The following is a 21,509-nucleotide window of genomic DNA, read 5'->3' as shown; positions in this document are numbered from 1 at the left end:
ATCTAGTCCACCTTCAAGGAGCGGCCGTCATCAAGTCCAATCTGCTTCTTAATGCAGGACCTCCCAAAGTATCAGGATAAAGCAGTCCAACCTCTGCTTGAAGACTTGAGAAAGGAAGGACTCGCATTATAATGCCACTGTCATTGTTCAGGTGTTTAAGCACCCCAAACCCCAAATCTGTCCTCCTGTACATAAAGTCAAACAATTCGTTAGAACCAAAATACAACAGATGGAACTCAAAGAGAGCCAATTCCAGGTAATCTTTCTACCCAGATCCGAATCTGTTCTATATATCTTGTCGAACGCTTGCTAAAACCCAAAATATAACAGATGGAAGTCAAAGAGAGATGATTCCAGCTACTGCCGGTAGCCATATTCAGGATGTCCTCTACGTCATTTGTCTTCTTCTGCTTCCTTCCACCATGCCAAGCATCACCATCGTAGCAGTGGTGAAATCCAATTTTTTTTACTACCGGTTCTGTGGGCGTGACTTGGTGGGCATGGCAGGGGAAGGATACTGTAAATTCTCCATTCCCACCCTGCTCCAGGGGAAGGATATTGCAAAATCCCCATTCCCTCCCCATTCCTGGGGTAAGGATATTGCAAAATCTTCATTCCCACCCCACTCCTGGGGCAAGGATACTGCAAAATCCCCATTCCCATCCCACTCTGGGGCCAGCCAGAGGTGGTATTTGCCGGTTCTCTGAACTGCTCAAAATTTCCGCTACCGGTTCTGTCAGAACCTGCTATATTTCACCCCTGGGTATGTCCCTCATCCATGTTTTTTACAGCCATTTAAAACCCCAACCATGAGATCAATAAGGGCCATTCCTGACGTTTTAGAAAATATTTATTCCGAAGAAAAGTTCACTCCTTACAAATTTGAACTGGAACATTCTCAATATTGCAATACGGGTTTTATATATATAAAAAAGGCTTAAGATGGATGCAATAAAAACAATTTCTTTGTGATTTTTTTCTTTTTAAATTACACAGCTAAAACTAAAAAAAAAAAAACAGAAACAAAACAGCTCCAAGGGAAGTTACTTTTAAGGATATACATTTAAATTTGTCAAGAGCTGAAAAAAAAAAAAAGCGGCTTTCGAAGGGTTTTCAAAAGTTTTTTTTTTTTTTTTTTTTTGGGGATTTGAGCGAATGAGTTACTTCCAAATACTTGTTTTAACGGACGACAGTTTCAGGTTGAGGGATTCGCCAACCCAGAAATAAGTTCACTTTCACCGTAGAAAGTTCATAGAAGTAGCACAATTTGATCATTTCCTGGGGTTTTTCTTTGTTTTTTGTTTTAACCAACTAGCAACTGAAACAATGAACAACACCAACAAAAACAAGAGTTTTTTTTTTTTTTCCTGTACATCTTTCTTACAAAAAATCGCTGTACAATGCCCCCTAAACTCGCCTACATTTTTGGCTGGATTAAAATGATCTTTCAACTGTCTTTGTAATCGACCAGAAAATAAACAGTTAAAAACTTTGCACATCAGTATCCTCAAAGAGGGGACAATTCTTCTTTTAAAAAACACAAATTGGCAAGGACTCCTAGGCAAGTCTCAAAACTCTTGCCCCCGGCATCTTCGCTCTTCTTGCTCACGGCATAAAATAAAAGACGGTTCGACGTGCAAAAAATTCAAATCTCGTCCTTTTAGATGATTTTCCTCGGAATGGAGCGATGTCAAGCATGATGAGGAAGGAATCTTTTTAACTTTTGAGATGAGAGTCTAAAAACACAACAGGTCATGGAAACATGATCACGCCGGTAACCATCAGGGTCGAGACGGGTGAAGAACCATCCGTGATCGGTCTTGAAGGCCCTCATCCGTATCTCAACAGGCTTCGCTATCGTCCCAAGTCTTCAGGACACGTCTACAGCCAGGGATGCCAGGCTGGATCCATGCGGCACAGGTTGTCCAAGCTGTTCGCGGCCGCAACCAAAGTGTTGACTTTGCTCTCTCCGCCTTCGAACTGGGCCAAGTTATGGAGCCTGGTCATGATGGCGGTCACAGCTTTCTGAACCAGTGACACCAGCTGTTGGCTGTCCATGTTCTCCGGCTGCCCGGCTGCTGAGAGTGGAGAGGAGGTGTCCTCCTGGGTCTTCTTATGCCAAGCAATGGTTTCATCCCGCAGCACTGTTTTCAGGATGCCGTCGACCTAGAAGGGAACGGAATAACAGAATGAGGAGGTGGAAGGAACCGGGAAGGGCTGCTTGTCCAACTCTTGCCCATGACAAGAGACCCTGTACCATTCCAGACAAATGGCTATCCAATCTCTTCTTGAAAACTTCCAGATATGGAGCATCCACAACTTCTGGTGGCAAGCCATTAATTGCTTTCCAGAAGATGGAGCACAACTTCTGAAGGCAACCCGTTGCACTGATTAAATTTTTTTTTTTAATTCGATTTATATGCCGCCCTTCTCCCGAGACTCAGGGCGGCTTACAATGTGCTCAGCAGTAGCCTTCATCCTTTTTGTATATTTATACAAAGTCAGCTTATTGCCCCCACAAACTGGGTCCTCAATTTACCTACCTTAGAAAGGATGGAAGGCTGAGTCAACCTTGAGCCTTGGCGAGATTCGAACCTGCAGTAATTGCAGGCAGCTGTTCTTAATAACAGGGGTGCTTTAGACCACTGTACTACCAAGGCTCTTAGACCACTATACTTTAGACCACTTTAGACCACTGTACTACCAACTGATCTCACTGTCAGGCTCCAGTCCCCCAATCCTCTTTGTTGCTCTTCTCTGCAGTCTTTCCAGAGTTTCAACATCTTTTATTTTTATATCTTTACATTTATATATATATTTATATTCCTCTATACCCATCCTGCGAGTCCCTTGGACTGCAAGGCGATCGAACCGGTCAGTCCTACAGTAGATCAACCCTGACTGCTCTTTAGAAGGCCAGATCCTGAAGATGGAACTCAAATACTTTGGCCACCTAATGAGAAGGAAGGACTCCCTGGAGAAGAGCCTAATGCTGGGAAACATGGAGGGCAAAAGAAGAAGGGGACGGCAGAGAACGAGGTTACTGAAGCAGTTGGCGTGAGCTTAAATGGACTCCTGAGGATGGTAGAGGACAGGAAGGCCTGAAGGAACGTTGTCCATGGGGTCACAATGGGTCAGACACGACTTTGCGACTAACAACAACAACAAAATATTCCTCTTATTTATATTCATTTAATAAGGGGAGAGTTTGAATTCACAGTCTGGACCAAGCCACAACCACTGAAGCAGGTGGTTTTATACTTCAGAAACATATACACTGTTAAAATATTTTAATCTGATTCTCTTTTGGTGAATGGAGTGGGGAGGTTGCATTTATGATCATTTATCCAGGATAAGAATCATAATTTATTACAATTTATGATCATTTATCCTGGGCGATCATCACAATCTGTTACAATTGACGCTAATTTGGCACAATTTATGATAATGTCTCCAGGGTGATAATCGTAATTTATTAGGAATGTAAATTTCTTTATTGAGGTCATTAACTGACAGGACTGAACTGATATTCCAATATTCAGAATATCCAAATCTATATTGACAATATCAGGATACTTGTGAAAGTCTGAACAGACAAAATATTGCTTTGCAGATGGCATTTCGTTCATTAATTGTTGTTAATCTTAATTTTAATGCTTTTAATACCCTTATATTGATGTTTGATAGATCTGTAAGCCACCCAGAGTAACTCGAGACAATGTAACGGGTAGCATATACATTTAATAATAAAAAGAAACTAAAGAGAAACAGTTTGGTTAAGGCACCAGCCTGGAAACCAAGAAATGGTGAGTTCTAGTCCGACTTTTGATGTGAATGCCATCTGGGTGACTTTGGGCCAGTCACCAGGAGACTGGGAGTTCTAGTCCTGCCTTAGGCATGAAAGCCAGCTGGGTGATTTTGGACCAATCACCAGGAAACTGTAAATTCTAGTCCCACCTTAGATATGAAAGCCAGCTGGGTGACTTTGGGCCAATCACCAGGAAACTGTGAGTTCTAGTTCCGCCTTAGGCATGAGAGCCAGCTAAGTGACTTTGGACCAATCACCAGGAGACTGTGAGTTCTAGTCCAGCCTTAAGCATGAAAGCCAGCTAAGTGACTTTGGACCAATCACCAGGAGACTGTGAGTTCTAGTCCAGCCTTAGGCATGAAAGCCAGCTAAGTGACTTTGGACCAATCACCAGGAGACTGTGAGTTCTAGTCCAGCCTTAGGCATGAAAGCCAGCTAAGTGACTTTGGACCAATCACCAGGAGACTGTGAGTTCTAGTCCAGCCTTAGGCATGAAAGCCAGCTAAGTGACTTTGGACCAATCACCAGGAGACTGGGAGTTCTAGTCCCACCTTAAGCATGAAAGCCAGCTAAGTGACTTTGGGCCAATCACCAGGAGACTGTGAGTTCTAGTTCCGCCTTAGGCATGAAAGCCAGCTGGATGACTTTGGGCCAATCACCAGGGGACTGGGAGTTCTAGTCCCACCTTAAGCATGAAAGCCAGCTGGGTGACTTTGGGCCAATCACCAAGAAACTGTGAGTTCTAGTTCCGCCTTAGGCATGAAAGCCAGCTTTGGACCAATCACCAGGAGATGGTGAGTTCTAGTCCAGCCTTAAGCATGAAAGCCAGCTGGGAGACTTTGGGCCAATCACCAGGAGACTGTGAGTTCTAGTTCCGCCTTAGGCATGAAAGCCAGCTAAGTGACTTTGGACCAATTACCAGGAGACTGGGAGTTCTAGTCCCACCTTAAGCATGAAAGCCAGCTGGGTGACTTTGGGCCAATCACCAGGAGACTGGGAGTTCTAGTCCTGCCTTAGGCATGCCAGCCAGCTGAATAACTTTTGAGCCAATCATTCTCTCCCAGCCAACCCACCTCGTAAGGTTATCGTTGTGAGGAAAACATGAGGAGGAAGATGTATTGGATATGTTCACTGCCTTGTAAAAATATTAACGGAAACACACAAATAAATAATCAATCAATCTATTTAAAGTCAATCCATCCACAAATGTTCTGGTACCGAAGGGATCGACCAGGTGTCCTTCTCAGCACACTGATCCAGCGCCAGAGTACTCACTACACACTTACTTTGAAGTTCGGCTGAGCAAAACAACGAGCCACGGCGATCATGGATGCTGTGAGGGGCCCGGAGACCCCGATGGCGGTGAGGAACTCCGAAATGTTTGGGGTAAGCCGGAACGGGACTGGCCGGTTGGCGTCCAGATCCCCGGTAGCGTCGTTGATGTCAAACCGGAAATAGGCCACGTTTAATTTGCCCGTATCCTAAGGTTGGAAATGAAAACACAAGCACAACGTTGGAAGGAACGACAGAGAAAAAGGGGGGGGGGAAAGAAAATCTACTCCAAAACAATAATGCACAGCCTGGGGCCACCGGGGGCCCTCTTAAAACCTTCAGGGTGGCCCCCCGAGGCTTCCAAACACTTCTACCCAAAAATTGTTAACGTGATGGAAAGAGACAAAGTACAGGTGGTTCTCGACTTACGACGGTTTGTACAACGAACGTTTGAAGTTACGACGCGCTGAAAAAAAGGGACTTATGACCGTTTTTCACACTTAACGACCAATGCAGCATCCCCATGGTCACGTGATTAAAATTCAGACACAACCGGCTCATATTTATGACGGTTGCAAAGTCCTGGGGGAGATACATGATACCCTTTTGCGACCTTCTGACGAGCAAAGACAATGGGGAAGCCGGATTCACTTCATACAAGGGTACGTCCCCACTGCAGGGATTCACTTAACGTCTGCGGCAAGAAAGGTCGTAAAATGGGGCAAAACTTGCTTTAATCCGACATCCCGCTCAGCGTCGGAAATTTTGGCCCTCTGCTGCGGTCGCACATCGAGGACTTCCTGTATCACAGAAGTGGAAGGAGCCCCATTCAGTGGCTAAGTGTGGTCGCGTTCAATTAGTGCAATTTTAATGACAATGGAAAGGGGCGCGGTGGCTCAGTGGCTAAGACGCTGAGCTTGTCGATCGAAAGGTCGGCAGTTCAGCGGTTCGAATCCCGAGTGCCGCGTAACGGGGTGAGCTCCCGTGACTTGTCCCAGCTTCTGCCAACCTAGCAGTTCGAAAGCACGTTAAAAAAAAATGCAAGTAGAAAAAATAGGGGCCACCTTTGGTGGGAAGGGAACAGCGTTCCGTGTGCCTTTGGCGTTGAGTCATGCCGGCCACATGACCAAGGAGATGTCTTCGGATAGCGCTGGCTCTTCAGCTTTGAAATGGAGATGAGCACCGCCCCCTAGAGTCGGGAACAACTAGCACATATGTGCGAGGGGAACCTTCACCTTTATCTTAATGACAATGGGTTTAGACTTTAACCCTCACCCCCCCCCCTTCCCTCAACATTTTTTGGCCTGTGGCCCGCTAGAGATTTCGGATTGGAAAAAAAGAGGGGGGGGGAGCCCTCCTCCTATTCAATTGTAGGCGACGTTTCTGATAGACGAGGTCGACGGTCACGCGGAATGCAAAGAGCCGCTTTTCCCAACCCGCTCAGGCAGGATCGGCAGAGCGAGGTTAACAAGAAATTCAGCTTCGAACGCAGCCCTCTATTAACCGGCGTATAAAGATGACAGGTATAAACTCTCTCAGCAAGGTATCAATCCCGAATAATGGCTTCTTTTGTTGTGCTGCCGGATGGGTCGGCCCGAGCGGGGGGGGAGAGGGGGGGGGAGAAAAAAAATTGCTCGTTTCTGCTTTTTTTTTTTTCCCTCTCCGCATAGGAACTTTCGACGGACTCCCTGACAATGCAGCTGAAAAGGAACGGTTGAGAATTGGAAGGAAGGGGGAGGGGGGGGGAAGGGAGGAGGAGGAGGGGAGGGTCCATTAAAATTTTCAGCGAACTCAGCATCTTTTTCGCCTTAAGAGCAAGCCAAGGAAAAGACGAAAAAAAAAGAGTTTCTGGACTTCCTTCTCAACCTCTTCGCTTCTCCGCAGTGGCCGGAGAAGACATTGGAGGATCCTTCTCTGTGGTGAACCGACGTGTTGTATCTTGCGTGTACGGGTGTAGGCAACGAGCAGACGCGTTGTATCTGTGTGTTAAGGGTGTGGGCAATTTCTCCCCAGCTCCCCAAACACGACAAACCCTCTGTATTTAAATCAATGATTCCTTTATTAGGAGCGCCGGCAACCCCGGCAAAAGGTTTCTCTCTCACCGCAGGCTAACAAGTCTGTCCGGCAGGGAGATGAATAGTTGTCTGCCACACCTATTCATCTCCGCCCCCTGCCTTTTATCCCCAGAGCTAGGGTGGGGTTTTGCTAGCAGCGGTGGCTCTTCTGTCCCAAGGACCGGCCCATAGATTTCCACTGCTCTCCTCTCCTCTGCCTTCTGTGCATTCGTGTCAGGCACCAGACCCAGCTGTTCCTCCTCTTCCTCATCAGCCACCTCCAGACCTGGGAGCTGTTGACTCTCCATCTGACGGCTGATGGATTGCCCAGGCTCCAACTCTGTCTCTCTCTCTCTGACAGCTCCAGCTTCCCCCTCGGAACTCTCAGATTGCCTTAATGCTGACCCTGACTCCCACACCTTCTCCTCCTCCTCTGATTCGGATGCTGGAAGGGCCCACAGCCGACAGGCCACAACAATGGGGTCAGCGCATGGGTCACTTCTCACAGACAAGGTCCCTAGAGCCAACCCTCCCTCGAAACCTACCTGAGCAATCTGCAACATCTCAGGGTTGAGTCGGTTCAGATGGAAGACAAATTCCGCGAAACCGATCAGCGCCAACTGGATCGTGAACATCTTCCGGAACGTCCAGTAGTTGGTGGCGTTGGGAAACGTGTGAAGGGCCCATTCCTTCAGCATGCTGCGTGGCACCATGTTGCCCTGAACTTCTTTCAGAATATCCCGGAGAACCTGAGAAGGGAAGCGTAAGTTGATCAGGAGGTGGGTTGGTTATGGTGGTTGGCGTAGGATGAAGGTTCTCAACTTGTGGTCCGTGGAACCCCTAAGGGGCATGCGAGTGTTGCCCTAGCTCAGCTCCAGCGCGCATGTGCGCACCAACCAGCTGATTTTTGGCCCTTCCGGGCCCACTGGAAATCAGGAAACAGGCTGTTTCTGGCCTCCGGAGGGCCTCCCAGGGGAGGGGGGGAGGCCGCTTTTGTCTTCCCCAGGCTCCTAGAAAGGGTTTGGAGCCTGGGGAGGGCGGAAAACGGGCCTTCTGGTCCTACCGAAAGTCAGGAAATGGGTCATTTCCGGCCTTTTGTCTTCCCCAGGCTCCTAGAAAGGGTCTGGAGCCTGGGGAGGGTGAAAAACGGGCCTTCTGGTCCTACCGGAAGTCAGGAAATGGGTCATTTCCGGCCTTCAGAGGGCCTCTGGAGGGTGGGGAAGGCTGTTTTCACCCTCCCCAGGCTCCAAGAAAGCCTCTGGAGCCTGAGGGCAGCGAAAAATGGGCATGGGGGGGAGCGCCGAGGGGGTCACACACGCATGTGCAGGGGGGGCGGGATACATTGAATTATGGGTGTGGGCACGCGTGCGTGCGACCCTCCCGTGCTCCCCCTGCTTTTGGCACGCGACGGCAAAAAAATAAGCCATCACTGCCGTAAGGGCTGCAATGTCGTCAGAGGGGGTCTGCGAAGGCTTGAAGAAATGTTATGATTTAAATCTTGAGTTAAGCCTTGGGGGGCTCCATGGCCATAGTCCATGGCCACAAAAGATATTTAAAGGGGGTCTATGGTGAAGAAAAGGTTGAGAACCACTGATGTAGGAGATGATCAGCCTGAGCCTGAGGGAGGGGTCAAACATGTCATCAGTCTGAGTCCCTTCTGCCCACAAGAGATCTAAGTCCAGCCCACCTTGAAGTTCTTCTGTTTTTATCCCCCGCTAATCTCCCTTGACTGTTAATAGTTCAGATTCTTGTAAAGAGCTTAAGCTTACAATAAATCTTTATACCCATTCGAGCTGTCTGGATCTCCTGATTTTCCTGGCATTTGACAAACGGGTGCCGTGGGGCAGAATCGTGGACCAATTTCTCCTATGTTTCTTGGGAATTTGGATCTTGCAGTTTAACCCAACTGGAGAACACCAAGTTGAGGAAAACTTTGATGTTATCTTCTGAAGTTCTTCTTCCGTTATCACTTTTGGGGTGGTCCAATCTTAACTGTTCCGTGCGGTGCTTCTCAACCTCTTTTAAGATGGATGGACTTCAACTCCCAGCATGTTGAGGAATAATGGCTGGGGAATGGCTTCCTCCTACTGGCTGGAGAATCCTAGGAGTTGAAGTCCACGCATCTTAAGATTACCAAGGGTGACAACACTGGACTAGGCGATTCTTCTGGTCCTTCCAACTCTTATCATTCATGGCTGGCTGGGGAATCCTGGGAGTTGATGTCCACCCATCTTCAAGGTCCCAAGGTTGTTATGGCCTGCCGGCAGCCAGCAGAGCTGGCAGCAGAGTCAGACAATGGGGAGGTTGGGGAGGAACATGGGCCAGTCCTGGGGGCTGGGGAAAGCTCGGACACGGACTCTGCGTTGGAGGCAGAGAGGGAGGTAGACAGTAGTGAGACAGAGGAACAGCTGGATCCTGTTCCCAGTGTGAGCATGCGCAGAGCTGCCAGAAGACAAGAACAACTAAGAAAGCAGGGTCGACTTGGGAGTAAAGCCACATCTTGGAGGCGATTGGTCCCTCCCATAGGAAACAAAAAAGGAGCGAATAGGGAGGGGGCTTTTGTAAGAAACAATTCATTCGTTCGTGACTCGGAGAGACTCTGTGCCAAGTTTTGCCTTGTACTGCGTTTGGAAACTAGTTACGTGGCAGCTTGCCAAGCGAGATAAGGTTTGTGTTGATAAATATTCCTTTGAAAAACTGTTTGGACAAACCTTGCTGACTGTGAATGAAAGGAATTCACAGTCGTGTAAATAAAAGAGGTTTTGCCGGGACCAAGACTCTGCTTCCTGCTTTTTAAGGGAGCCTAGCTCAGAACAAAGGTAGAGAAACACTAGAGTAGGTGATCCTTCTCGTCTTTCCAACTGTCATTCATGGCTAGCTGGGGAACCCTGGGAGTTGAAGTCCACCCATCTTCAAGTTGCTGAGGTTGAGAAAACACCGGTTCAGTTGGTCTCTAAAGATCAGCCTCAACTCCTTCTACAGGCAAGCTGGGTCTCACGTGCAAATATCTGTAAGTCACTCGTAATGAATTACTACAGCACGGACTGGCTTAATTAATTGGAGCTGGAAATAAAAGAGGGGAGCTGCTCGGAAAGAACAATCACTGCACTTGCTCAAATTAAATTATTTAGGGAGACAAAATTTCTGCGCGCCGAAGGCAAGTACCTTGGAAAAGAAAAAAAAAAGAAAAGGAGGCAGATGTTTCAAGTCACTTGATTTTTAAGGCTGGGCCAAGAATGAAAGGTTGCTTATTAGCAGGTGAACTTTCGAGAAACGGTGCACCTGGAATTAAAAACGGGTCAAGGACAACCTTCCGGTCTTGCCTATAAATTTTAAACCTTTTAAAGCTAACCATTTCGGCTCAGAAATGGATGAGTAAGGATGGTAATGGAAGATTAATGCGTACCTACTCCTCCTCGGAAACAGTCAGACTGTGTTTTAGTCAGAGTAAGGAAATTACGGGAAGGGCGTGGGAACAGGGCTTAAATGCCCAACCGTAAAAGACCAATCTCTTGAGTAAACAACTACGGAACATAGAATAGGGTTGGAAGGCACCTTGGAGGTCATCTAATCCAACCCCTGATCAAGCAGGACCCTATTTAATCATGGAAAAATGGTTGTCCAGTCTCTTCTTGAAAACCTTCAGTGATGGGAGTACCCACAACTTCTGAAGGCAAGTTGTTCCACTGATGAATTGTTCTCACGGTCAGGAAATTTCTCCTTAGTTCTAGGTTGCTTCTCTCTTTGATTAGTTTCTATCCGTTGCTTCTTGTCCTGCCTTCAGATGCTTTGGAGAATAGGTTGACTCCCTCTTCTTTGTGGCTGCCCCTGAGATATTGGAAGATGCTATCATGCCACCTCCTGGTCCTTCTTTTCATTAGATTAGACCGGGATCGGCAACTTTAAACACTCAAAGAGCCATTTGGAGCCGTTTCCCAAACAAAAGAAAACACCGGGAGCCACAAAACTCTTCCCATGCCTGACTATTTCCTGAACGGCCACAAAACTAGCATATGTAGTTTTTTTTTTTTTAATTTTTATTTTAATTTATTTAATTTGATTTATATGCCGCCCTTCTCCGGAGGCTTACAATGCATTAAGCAATAGCCTTCATCCTTTTGTATATTTATACAAAGTCAGCTTATTGCCCCCACAAACTGGGTCCTCATTTCACCTACCTTAGAAAGGATGGAAGGCTGGGTCAACCCTGAGCCTTGGAGAGATTCGAACCAGCAGTAAATTGCAGGCAGCTGTGTTAATAACAGGGTGCTTAGACCACTGTACCATCAAGGCTCTAGTTGAATTAAACATTCTGTTTTCTTCTGAAACTTTTCTTTTCTTGGATTTATCCATGGTTGGCCTACCAGGAGTCGAAAAGCTCAATAAATCGTGTGCCGGCAGGTGTCGCACACTGGCGATTGTGACTCATATTTTGAGCAACAGGGAGCCGCAGCAGAGGGGTGAAAGAGCCACATGCGGCTCCAGAGCTGCAGGTTGCTGACCCCTGGACTAGAAATACCCAATTCCTGCAATTGTTCTTCATATATTTCAGCCTCGGGTCCCCTAATCATCTTTGTTGCTCTTCTCTGCACTCTTTCTAGAACCTGAACCTCATTTTTGAACCGTGGTAACCAGAACGGGACACTAAAGTGGACAGTCCTTTCTGGGGTGTGATACCTGATGACTGGCCTGGGTCCCTCGTGCCTGGACGGTGGCCAGCCGGTCGTAATAGCGAGAAATGGGGCTGTCGTGCTCAATCCCTTTCTTGGCACAGCGTTGTTTGTAGATCTCCACCAGGGAGAGAGAAGAAGGATTGTCCTCCACAAGACGCATCTGGGGAGAGACAGCCACGACACGGGGAACTGGAGAAAGGAGACAAGAGAAAAAAATCAGAACACAAAATACAAGCTAGGCGGATACGACCTCGTAGACGACCCTCATTCTGTCAAGGACCTCGGAGTATTCATCTCAAACGATCTAAGCGCCAGAGCTCACTGTAACAGCATTGCCAAAAAGACATTAAGAGTTGTCAACCTAATCTTGCATAGCTTCTTCTCCGGTAATATTGCACTGCAAACTAGGGCATACAAAACCTTGGCTAGACCAATTCTTGAATACAGCTCGTCTGCCTGGAACCTGCACTGCATATCGGACATTGAGCGAGTCCAGAGTATTTCACGAGAAGAGTCCTCCACTCCTCTGCTCGCAACAGAATACCTTATGCCACGAGGCTTAAAATTTTGGGCTTAGACAATTTAGAACTACGCCGCCTTTGGTCTGACCTAAACGTAGTACACAAAATTATCTGGTACAATGTCCTGTCAATGACTACTTCAGCTTCAACCGCAACAATACATGAGCACACAATAGATACAAACTCAAGGTAAACCGCTCCAAACTCAATTGCAGAAAATACAACTTCAGCAACAGAGTGATCAATGCCTGGAATGCACTACCTGACTCTGTGGTTACATCCCCAAACCCCCAAAACTTTAACCTTAGACTGTCTACTGTGGACCTCACCCCATTCCTAAGAGGTCCATAAAGGGGGCGTGCATAAGCGCACCAACGTTCCTACCGTCCCTGTCCTACTGTCTCCATTTATTCGTATCCATATCCTGTAGTCATAATCATGTTTATACTTGTATCTGTTATCTTATATATGTTTGACAAATAAATAAATAAGTAAAAATAGAGAGAAGAAAACAAAAGGAGACATTTATGTTGTGAAAAACAGCAGGAAGAACCATCACTAAGAAGTCCAAAACATCCTACCACACGTCCTTCTACCTTCAAATCTTGTCCAGAAGCTTCCGTAATCTTTCTTCTAATCTCAAATATGCCCATTGCTGGTCATTTATGATCATAACATTTAAGCTGAAACACTCGCCGTGGCTATTCAGTGCCCGAAATCTTTGTGCAGACCCTCGTGTCAAAATATTTGTGATTTCTTTTCAAGAGCGTAAGATTTGGACACATAGCCAACAGCCTATTCCATATCCCAGCCCAGGGGTGCCCAATCATGACAACTTTAAGACCTGTGGGAGTGGAATTCTGGGAGTTGGGAGTCTCAGAATTTTGGGAATTGAATTCTGAGAGCTGAAATCCACAGCTGGCTGAGGAATTCTGGGAGTTGAACTCTCAGAATTTTGGCAGTTGAATTCTGGGATTTGAAATCCACAGCTGGCTGGGGAATTCAGGGAGTTGAAGTCTCCGAATTCTGGGAGTTGAATTCTGGGAGTTGAAGTCCACAGCTGGCTGGGGAATTCTGGGAGTTGAAGTCTCCGAATTTTGCGAGTTGAATTCTGGGAGTTGAGGTCCACAGCTGGCTGGGGAATTCTGGGATTGAATTCTGGGAGTCGAAATCCACAGCTGGCTGGGGAATTCTGGGAGTTGAAGTCTCCGAATTTTGGCAGTTGAATTCTGGGAGTCAAAATCCACAGCTGGCTGGGGAATTTAGGGAGTTGAACTCTCAGAATTTTGGCAGTTGAATTCTGGGATTTGAAATCCACAGCTGGCTGGGGAATTCAGGGAGTTGAAGTCTCTGAATTCTGGGAGTTGAATTCTGGGAGTCAAAATCCACAGCTGGCTGGGGAATTTAGGGAGTTGAAGTCTCCGAATTTTGGCAGTTGAATTCTGGGAGTCAAAATCCACAGCTGGCTGGGGAATTTAGGGAGTTGAAGTCTCCGAATTTTGGCAGTTGAATTCTGGGAGTCAAAATCCACAGCGGGCTGGGGAATTCAGGGAGTTGAAGTCTCCGAATTTTTGGAGTTGAAGTCCACAGGTCTTTAAAGTTGCCAAAGTTGGGGCAGCCTCTGTCCTAGCCTCTGAGTTGAGCAGCATGGACTCTGGATTTTTCACTCAAAATCATGCAAGGTTTGTTCACCCCTCAATATCACAGTCACAAGATCGAGTTGATTGATCCGCGGCAGATGCTTTGGGGGGGGGGGGAAATTCAGTCAGCACATTTCTAAATCTTTCCCGACGTTCTACTGGAACCTTTACAACAAGGTCAGGCAACAGCTGCAACTCTGAACGTGGCACACGCCCTCTTCTGCAGGAGAGAAAAGGGAGGAACGTGAGGTGCGTGCTTTGCCGATGGATGGGCAGCCTTTCTATTGTCAAGGCTTGGATTGCTTCCGAGGTAACCTCTGGAGGAGGGAGAGAGAGCAAACAATGGGTGGAGATTGAAAGAGAGAGCAAAGGACTGGGAGACCAGCCCATCTAAATAAAAGCTGTAGTATTTCATCAATCATTATGCAGAAGCTGATTATGTGAAGAGCATCGTGGTCTTTGGCCATGAGAGAGAGAGGGGGGGGGGGCAGAAGGAGAAAGAGAGAGAAGGAAAGAGGGAGGGAGAGAGAGGAGAGAGAAGGAGGGAGGGAGAGAGAGACAGAAGGAGAAAGAGAGAGAAGGAAAGAAAGAGGAGAGAAAGAGACAGGAGAAAGAGAGAGAAGGAAAGAGGGAGGGAGAGAAGAGAGAAAGAGAGAGGCAGAAGAGGAAATAGAGAGGAGGGAGAGAGGAGGGAGGGAGAGAGAGATGGAGGGAGAGAGAGATGGAGGGAGAGAGAGAGAGATGGAGAACGAGAGAGAAGGAGAAAAGGAGAGAGGGAGGGAGGGAGAGAGAGAGAGACAGAAGGAGAAGGAAAGAGAAGAGAGAGAGGAGAGAAAGAGAGAGACAGAAGGAGAAGGAGAGAGGAGAGAGAAGGAGAGGGAGGGAGAGAGAGGAGATAGAGAGGAGAAAGAGAAAGAAGGAAAGAAAGAGAGGAGAAAGAGAGAGAGGAAAGAAAGAGAGAGACAGAAGTGGAAAGAGAGAGGAGAGAGGAGAGAGAAGGGGAGGGAGGGAGGAGATAAAGAGAGAGAGAGAAGGAAAGAAAGAGAGGAGAAAGAGGAGAGAAAGAGAGACAGAAGGAGAAAGAGAGAGAGAGGAAGAGAGGAGAGAAAGAGAGAGGCAGAAGGGGAAAGAGAGAGGAGAGGGAAGGAGAGGGAGGGAGGGAGGGAGGGGGAGTCAGCTAGTTTGTCCAGAAGCCACCTCCAAGTGATATATTCTTCATATTGGGTTTCCAAGCCCAAAAATACAGACCAAACCCTCCGTCATTAAGCGATGGGGTCATTAAGTGAGTCATCAGCCTTCGCAAGGTTTAACTTCCTATTTACGGACCCGGCCAGATTGCTGTTTCTTTAAAGATGAAAAGCTACATCGGGTTTTTATTTGCCAGACTTGGATAGAGTAAATTGGACTTGGTTGCAAATAAACAAGAGCTGTCAAAATTTGGGTGCAGAGAAAAGAAAGGGAGGAAGGAAAAAATAAGCATTAAAGTAACAATACATCCCATCTCAAATGGGTTGTTAAAAATGACTCTGATTGAAGTATTTACTTTCCAAGCATATTCTTGGTGGGTGGTTTTGGGTTTTTTTTTTTTTCTCTCTCTCTCTCTCTTTTATTGTACGCAAAGAATTATTGTGTGACAGGCCACTATATATACTCAGCCATCAGTACACTCACGGAATGTTAAAATATATATCTCTCTCTATATATATAATAAATAAAGCCTCCAGAACCAAAAGGTTTTGTTTGAATACTGTAATCAAATATAATTGAGAAGCAAAAAACGACGGACATAAATTGCAACCGAAGAGAAATCTTGACGTTTTAACAGAGCGCTATGAATTAACGATGCCAGTGTTATATTATTTTGCCAACAGAGGTTTTGCAGGTAAGACTACAACTGCGACCATTGTTGCTAAGCAAGACGGTTGTTAAGTAAATCAATTTTATGACCAGTCCAACTTCCTGCTCTGAAAAACAATCACCCAGTCTCTGTCCAAGGACCTCCAATGAAGAATAGAATAACAGAGTTGGAAGGGAAGACCTTGGAGGTCTTCTGATCCAACCCCCTGCCTAGGCAGGAAACCCTACACCACTTCAGACAAATGGTTATCCAACATCTTAAAAACTTCCAGTGTTGGAGCATTCACAACTTCTGGAGGCAAGTAGTTCCACCGATGAATTGTTCTCACTGTCAGGATGTTTCTCCTTAGTTCTAAGTTGCTTCTCTCCTTGATCAGTTTCCATTCATTGCTTCTTGTCCTGTCTTCAGGTGCTTTGGAGAATAGCTTGACTCCTACTTCTTTGGGGCAGCCCCTGAGATGTTGGAAGACTGCTATCATGTCTCCCCTGGTCCTTCTTTTCATTAAACTAGACATGCTCAGTTCCTGTAACCGTTCTTCCTATGTTTTAGCCTTTCAGTCCCCTAATCCTCTTTCTTGCTTTCTAATTTCTAATTATTCTGTTAGGATATGGTTTGGGCCTAACATGTTGTCCAGGCAATATATGTGTTCTGTAACTTTAATATGAATATGTATTGTGTGACTTTAAAGTTTTCCTGCTGATTCCTTGTAATGCTGAGTCAGGCTGTAATTAGTTGTGAACGTATTTAAGGAAGGTACTGTAACGTATTCAGTTGATGATAAGCTACCATTGTGTGAGGAGTTGCTATCATTGTGCTATCATCGGTTGGATGGATCTGCTACCATCGTGGTTTGTGAACCAGAGTGAGTTTGTTATTCTAACCAACTACTGTTTGTGTGGTAAGAAGAGTTTTTGTATCACTGGACTGATTTAACTGGCAAAGACTTGGATTGATTTAAAGACTATGAGATTGTCTTTTCACTATAAAGTAAACTTTTGATAAACCAGTTTGCACATCTCTTATTCATTGCTCTCAGCAACGTTTCTCTGTGCTCTACACTCTGCTGGTTGGTAACACAACAACAATATCCTTAACATGCTCCAAAGCACTAGAGGGTGGAACAAGAAGCGATGGGTGGAAGCTAATCAAGGAGAGATCCAACCTAAAACTAAGGAGAAATAGGGGGGACATGATAGCATTGTTCCAATATCTCAAGGGCTGCCCCAAAGAAGAGGGAGTCAAGCTATTCTCCAAAGCACCTGAGGGAAGGACAAGAAGCAATGGGTGGAAACTAATCAAGGAGAGAAGCAACCTAGAACTAAAGAGAAATTTCCTGACAGTGGCGACAATTCATCAGTGGAACAACTTGCCTCCAGAAGTTGTAAATGCTCCAACACTGGAAGTTTTCAAAAATAGACCTGGCTAACCATTAGACTGGGATAAGGTCTCCTGCCTTTAGCAGTGGGTCAGACTAGAAGGCCTCTGAGCTCCCTTCCAGCCCTATGATTCTATCTTCAATATTCTCATTTTTTGGCCCATTCGTCTTCTTACCGTTCAGCCACCACTGCAATCTCTCCACCCCCCCCTCCCCACAACGTTAAAGCAATTTTTTTGGGGGGGCGCCTCTCCATCTTCTCTTAGAGGGACGCGGTGGCTCAGTGGCTAAGAAGCTGAGCTTGTCGATCGAAAGGTCGGCAGTTCGGCGGTTCGAATCCCTAGTGCCGCATAACGGGGTGAGCTCCCGTGACTTGTCCCAGCTTCTGCCAACCTAGCAGTTCGAAAGCACATAAATAATGCAAGTAGAAAAATAGGGACCACCTCTGGTGGGAAGGTCACAGCGTTCCGTGCGCCTTTGGCGTTGAGTCATGCCGGCCACGTGACCACGGAGACGTCTTCGGACAGCGCTGGCTCTTCGGCTTTGAAACGGAGATGAGCACCGCCCCCTAGAGTCGGGAACGACTAGCGCATACGTCCGAGGGGAACTTTTACCTTTACCTCCATCTTTTCAAACTCACCGGTGAAGAACAGGTGTCTCTTCGTGGTTTCTTTCCTCTTTTCCAAACAGGGGTTGAGGAGGCGAAGGAGCTGCAGGACCCGTTCCTCTCTACGCGACTCGGTCAAACAAGCGTCGTTCATGACGAGGTAGGGGTAAATCTTCCCATTATGGCCTCGGATATACAGCCTTCTAGCTGCGGTGTTGTGTTTCTGTACGATCTCTACCCTGGGCATAAATCTATCGGGGGAGAGAAGAAGAAGAAGAGAGAACAAAAAAAAAGAGAAAGATATAAAGCAGCCGAGTTTCCCCAATTCTAAAGCTTCGTTTCTCTCCTTCGAGATGAAAGCCAGATTTTTTTAAAAAGAGAGAGAGAGAGAGAGAGAGAGAAAGGAGGAATTCTATTACCTTACTTAAAAAGCTAACAATAGGAAGCACATTATGCCGTTTTGACAAACACTGGCATTATGAATTTTTATAATGATACAAGCTTTTAAGCAACGCCGTGTTTTTTTTTTTCTCTCCCTATTATGGGGCTCAGCCGAGATTAGTGTTTTCGGTGAAAAAGCTTCCGGAGATACACACACAAATCCTTTTGTCTCTTCCAAACGGAACGACAAAAACTTCTTTCAAACACGCGCAGAGGGAGACGGAAGGGAACAAGTTTGCTGAGCCAGAAACAACGCAACCTCTAGGCGGGATGGGCGATTTCCTGAGCGCCAGCCTTATTGAAACGATAGCCTCCTCGAGGAAGCTTTGGACTACAGGCCCCATGAGTCCCAGCTTGGAAAAGACTGGTCTGTATACTAGGTAGTCCTTGATTGTGCAACCATTTGTTTAGTGACCGTTTTGAAGTTACGACGGCACTGGAAAAAAACTGACTGGTGGCCGTTTCCCGCTCTTAATTTAGCACATCATCCCTGCAAGAAGGAAGTGGGGGGTTTGCTCTCTGTTTAAGAGACAAACTCCTTTTAGCACTGATGATGTTACCTAGTTGGGTAATTAAATGTCTGCAAGAAAACCATCAAGCTCAAGAGAGAGTCAAGGACCCCACCACTTTCCTCTTCCTCCTCCTCCTGCTTTCTCCTTCCCTGCCTCCTCTTCCACTCCACAAACCTTTCTAATACTGATAACGTTACACAGTTGGGTAATGAAATGTCTGCAAGAAAACCCAGCTCAGAGAGTGCCAAGGGCCTTCCAGTCCTCCTCACCCAGTCCTCCTCCTCCCCTTCTCCATCTAACACTGATAACATTACCTAGATGGGTAATAAAACATCTGCCAAAAAACAACTAAGCTCAGTGAGCACCAAGGACCCCAGAATTCAATCCCGAGTTACAAATATTTTCTTTTATCAGTGTCCTCTACCATCAAAAGTATCTTGCTCTTAAAGCCACACCTTGAAAAGATTTTCAATGCATCCATTAAAAGAAAACTTAAAGACAACTGTTTCTCGAGAACCATACAACACTACAACCAAGTTCTTTATTTTACCAGCCTTTTCTTACCGGGCAATTTTGATATAGTAGTGAGTCGGTTTTGGCATCAGGAATTCCCCAGGAATTTCCACTTCGGCTGTCTGGGCAGAGAAGTTGCTAAGAAAACGACACTTTTCCTCGATGAGAAAAAATTTGGGCAGCTGCTTGGTTTTGGCCTCCAGGATTTTGATCCATTTCTTCAGTTTCGAAATGAGATTGTGGAGTTTCATGGAACCCGGCACGCTGAAGTCGAAATCTACGAGAGAGAAAGTAAAAAAAAAAAGAAGCAAGCATTTGTTAGAAACTGAGATGAAAAAAGCATTAAGGTATACCTGTGGCGCAGACTCCGTAAGAGCCGTGGTAGTACAGTGGTCTAAGGCACCCTGTTATTAAGCTGGTTATTAAGACCAGCTGCCTGCAATTACTGCAGGTTCGAATCTCGCCAAGGCTCAAGGTTGACTCGGCCTTCCATCCTTTCTAAGGTGGGTAAATTGAGGACCCAGTTTGTGGGGGCAATAAGCTGACTTTGCATAAATATACAAAAGTATGAAGGCTATTGCTGAGCACATTGTAAGCCGCCCTGAGTCTCCGGAGAAGGGCGGCATATAAATCAAATTAAAAAAAAAAAAAAAAAGTTGGTTTTCAGAATTTTGCTTCCTTTCCCTCTTCTTTCTACCGGTTTAAATGGATGTCACAATGAAAAGCGTCAGAAAAAAGCAACAAAACCCCAAATAGGAACGTCGTACATCTTCAGAGGTGTAGGAAATCTGGGAAGACACGGCTTTCTTGCCGATTTTTTCACAAGTTATATGATTTCCGGTATTTGGGTGGTGCGGTGGCCTAGAGGCGGAGCTCTCGCCTCACAATCAGGAGGCTGTGAGTTCTACTTATAAAAGGAGAAAAAAAAACAACCCCTGAACATTTCATTCTGTGTGACAGTTGATTGCATAAAAGTAGGTAGGTCATTTCTTTCAAATCAAGTCAACTTCCGAAAGGTTAACTAGATGTGCAGTAAATCAGAACAGAACAAAAAAAAAAAAACCAGGGACCTTGTAGGTCATCTAGTCCAACCCCCAGGCCAAGCAGGAATCAAAGACAATTTTGTTTGTAAAAAAAAAAAGGCAGGCAGGGATCATATTGCTCTACAGAAGCATATTATCTTTCTTTTCTTTTCTTTTTTTTTTAAGGAAAATATGCCCAAAGATTCAGATTTGTTTAGAAATCAAATCTCATTCATTCGTTCGTTCAATTCATTCAACTTATAGACTGCCCAATAAGTAAAGACTCAGTTGTGGAGACTCTAGAAAGAGTGCGGAGAAGAGCATCCAAGATGATGAGGGGACTGGAAGCTAAAACATATGAAGAATGGTTGCAGGAACTGGGTATGTCTAGTCTAGTGAAAAGAAGGACTTAGGAGAGACATGATAGCAGGGTTCCAATATCTCAGGGGCTGCCCCAAAGAAGAGGGAGTCAAGTTATTCTCCAAAGAACCTGAGGGCAGGACAAGAAGCAACGGGTGGAAACTCATCAAGGAGAGAAGCAACTTAGAACTACGGAGAAAATTCCTGACAGTTACAACAATTCATCAGTGGAACAACTTGCCTCCAGAAATTGTGAATGCTCCAATACTGGAAGTCTTTAAGAAGAGATTGGATAACCATTTGTCTGAAGTGGTGTAGGGTTTCCTGCCTAAGCAGGGGGTTGGACTAGAAGACCTCCAAGGTCCCTTCCAACTCTGTTATTCTCTTCTCTGTTTTTATACCAGTTTAGTAAATGGTTTTTTTTTCTTAAAAAAAGAAAAGAAAAGAAAGAAAACTATCCATAACAGTTATATCAGGAAAACAGCAATAGATGAGTTGTTGGTGCCACTGGAATTATCTTGCTTAGAGATGCCAATATCTGCCTTTCAAGATTTTTGACAGCACATATATTTTCTAGTTTGGTCTGGCATTTTCATTAGAACTGTTCCTAAACAGCAATTGACAGGCAGTTGACACTGGATAGTTTTAATCCATTTTCCCCCCTCCCTAATATTATTTTCATGGCCTGTCTCGCACTTTGTATTCCATTGGTCCCCAAACGTCTCCTTTTTATTACCCCTGTAATCATCTTTAATAACATGCGATTCTGTGTTATTAGTTGCTTTACTGTGAAATGCTTTGGAAGGGTTTTATAAAATTTAATTGAAAGAGGAATCCGAGGATGGGAAAAGAC

At 45.8% G+C, this 21,509-nt stretch overlaps 1 protein-coding gene across 1 annotated transcript in view; it reads right to left on the bottom strand.

The window, feature by feature from the left end:
- Window positions 1-832: 832 nt before the first annotated feature.
- TRRAP (transformation/transcription domain associated protein) overlaps window positions 833-21,509 on the bottom strand; it is a 98,635-nt gene continuing 77,958 nt past the window's right edge. Inside the window, 6 exon segments of the mRNA XM_070955347.1 lie at window positions 833-2,166; window positions 5,095-5,289; window positions 7,680-7,883; window positions 11,812-11,996; window positions 17,842-18,059; window positions 19,326-19,551. Coding sequence (XP_070811448.1) covers window positions 1,882-2,166; window positions 5,095-5,289; window positions 7,680-7,883; window positions 11,812-11,996; window positions 17,842-18,059; window positions 19,326-19,551 — 1,313 coding nt within the window. The 3' untranslated portion in view covers window positions 833-1,881.

The sequence above is a fragment of the Pituophis catenifer genome, unplaced genomic scaffold (assembly GCF_029215685.1).
Source record: "Pituophis catenifer annectens isolate HBS135680 unplaced genomic scaffold, rPitCat1.0.hap2 SCAF_16, whole genome shotgun sequence".
NCBI lineage: Eukaryota > Metazoa > Chordata > Lepidosauria > Squamata > Colubridae > Pituophis > Pituophis catenifer.
The sequence above is the reverse complement of the archived record's forward strand: the minus strand, read 5'-3'. Positions and strand labels throughout refer to the sequence as shown.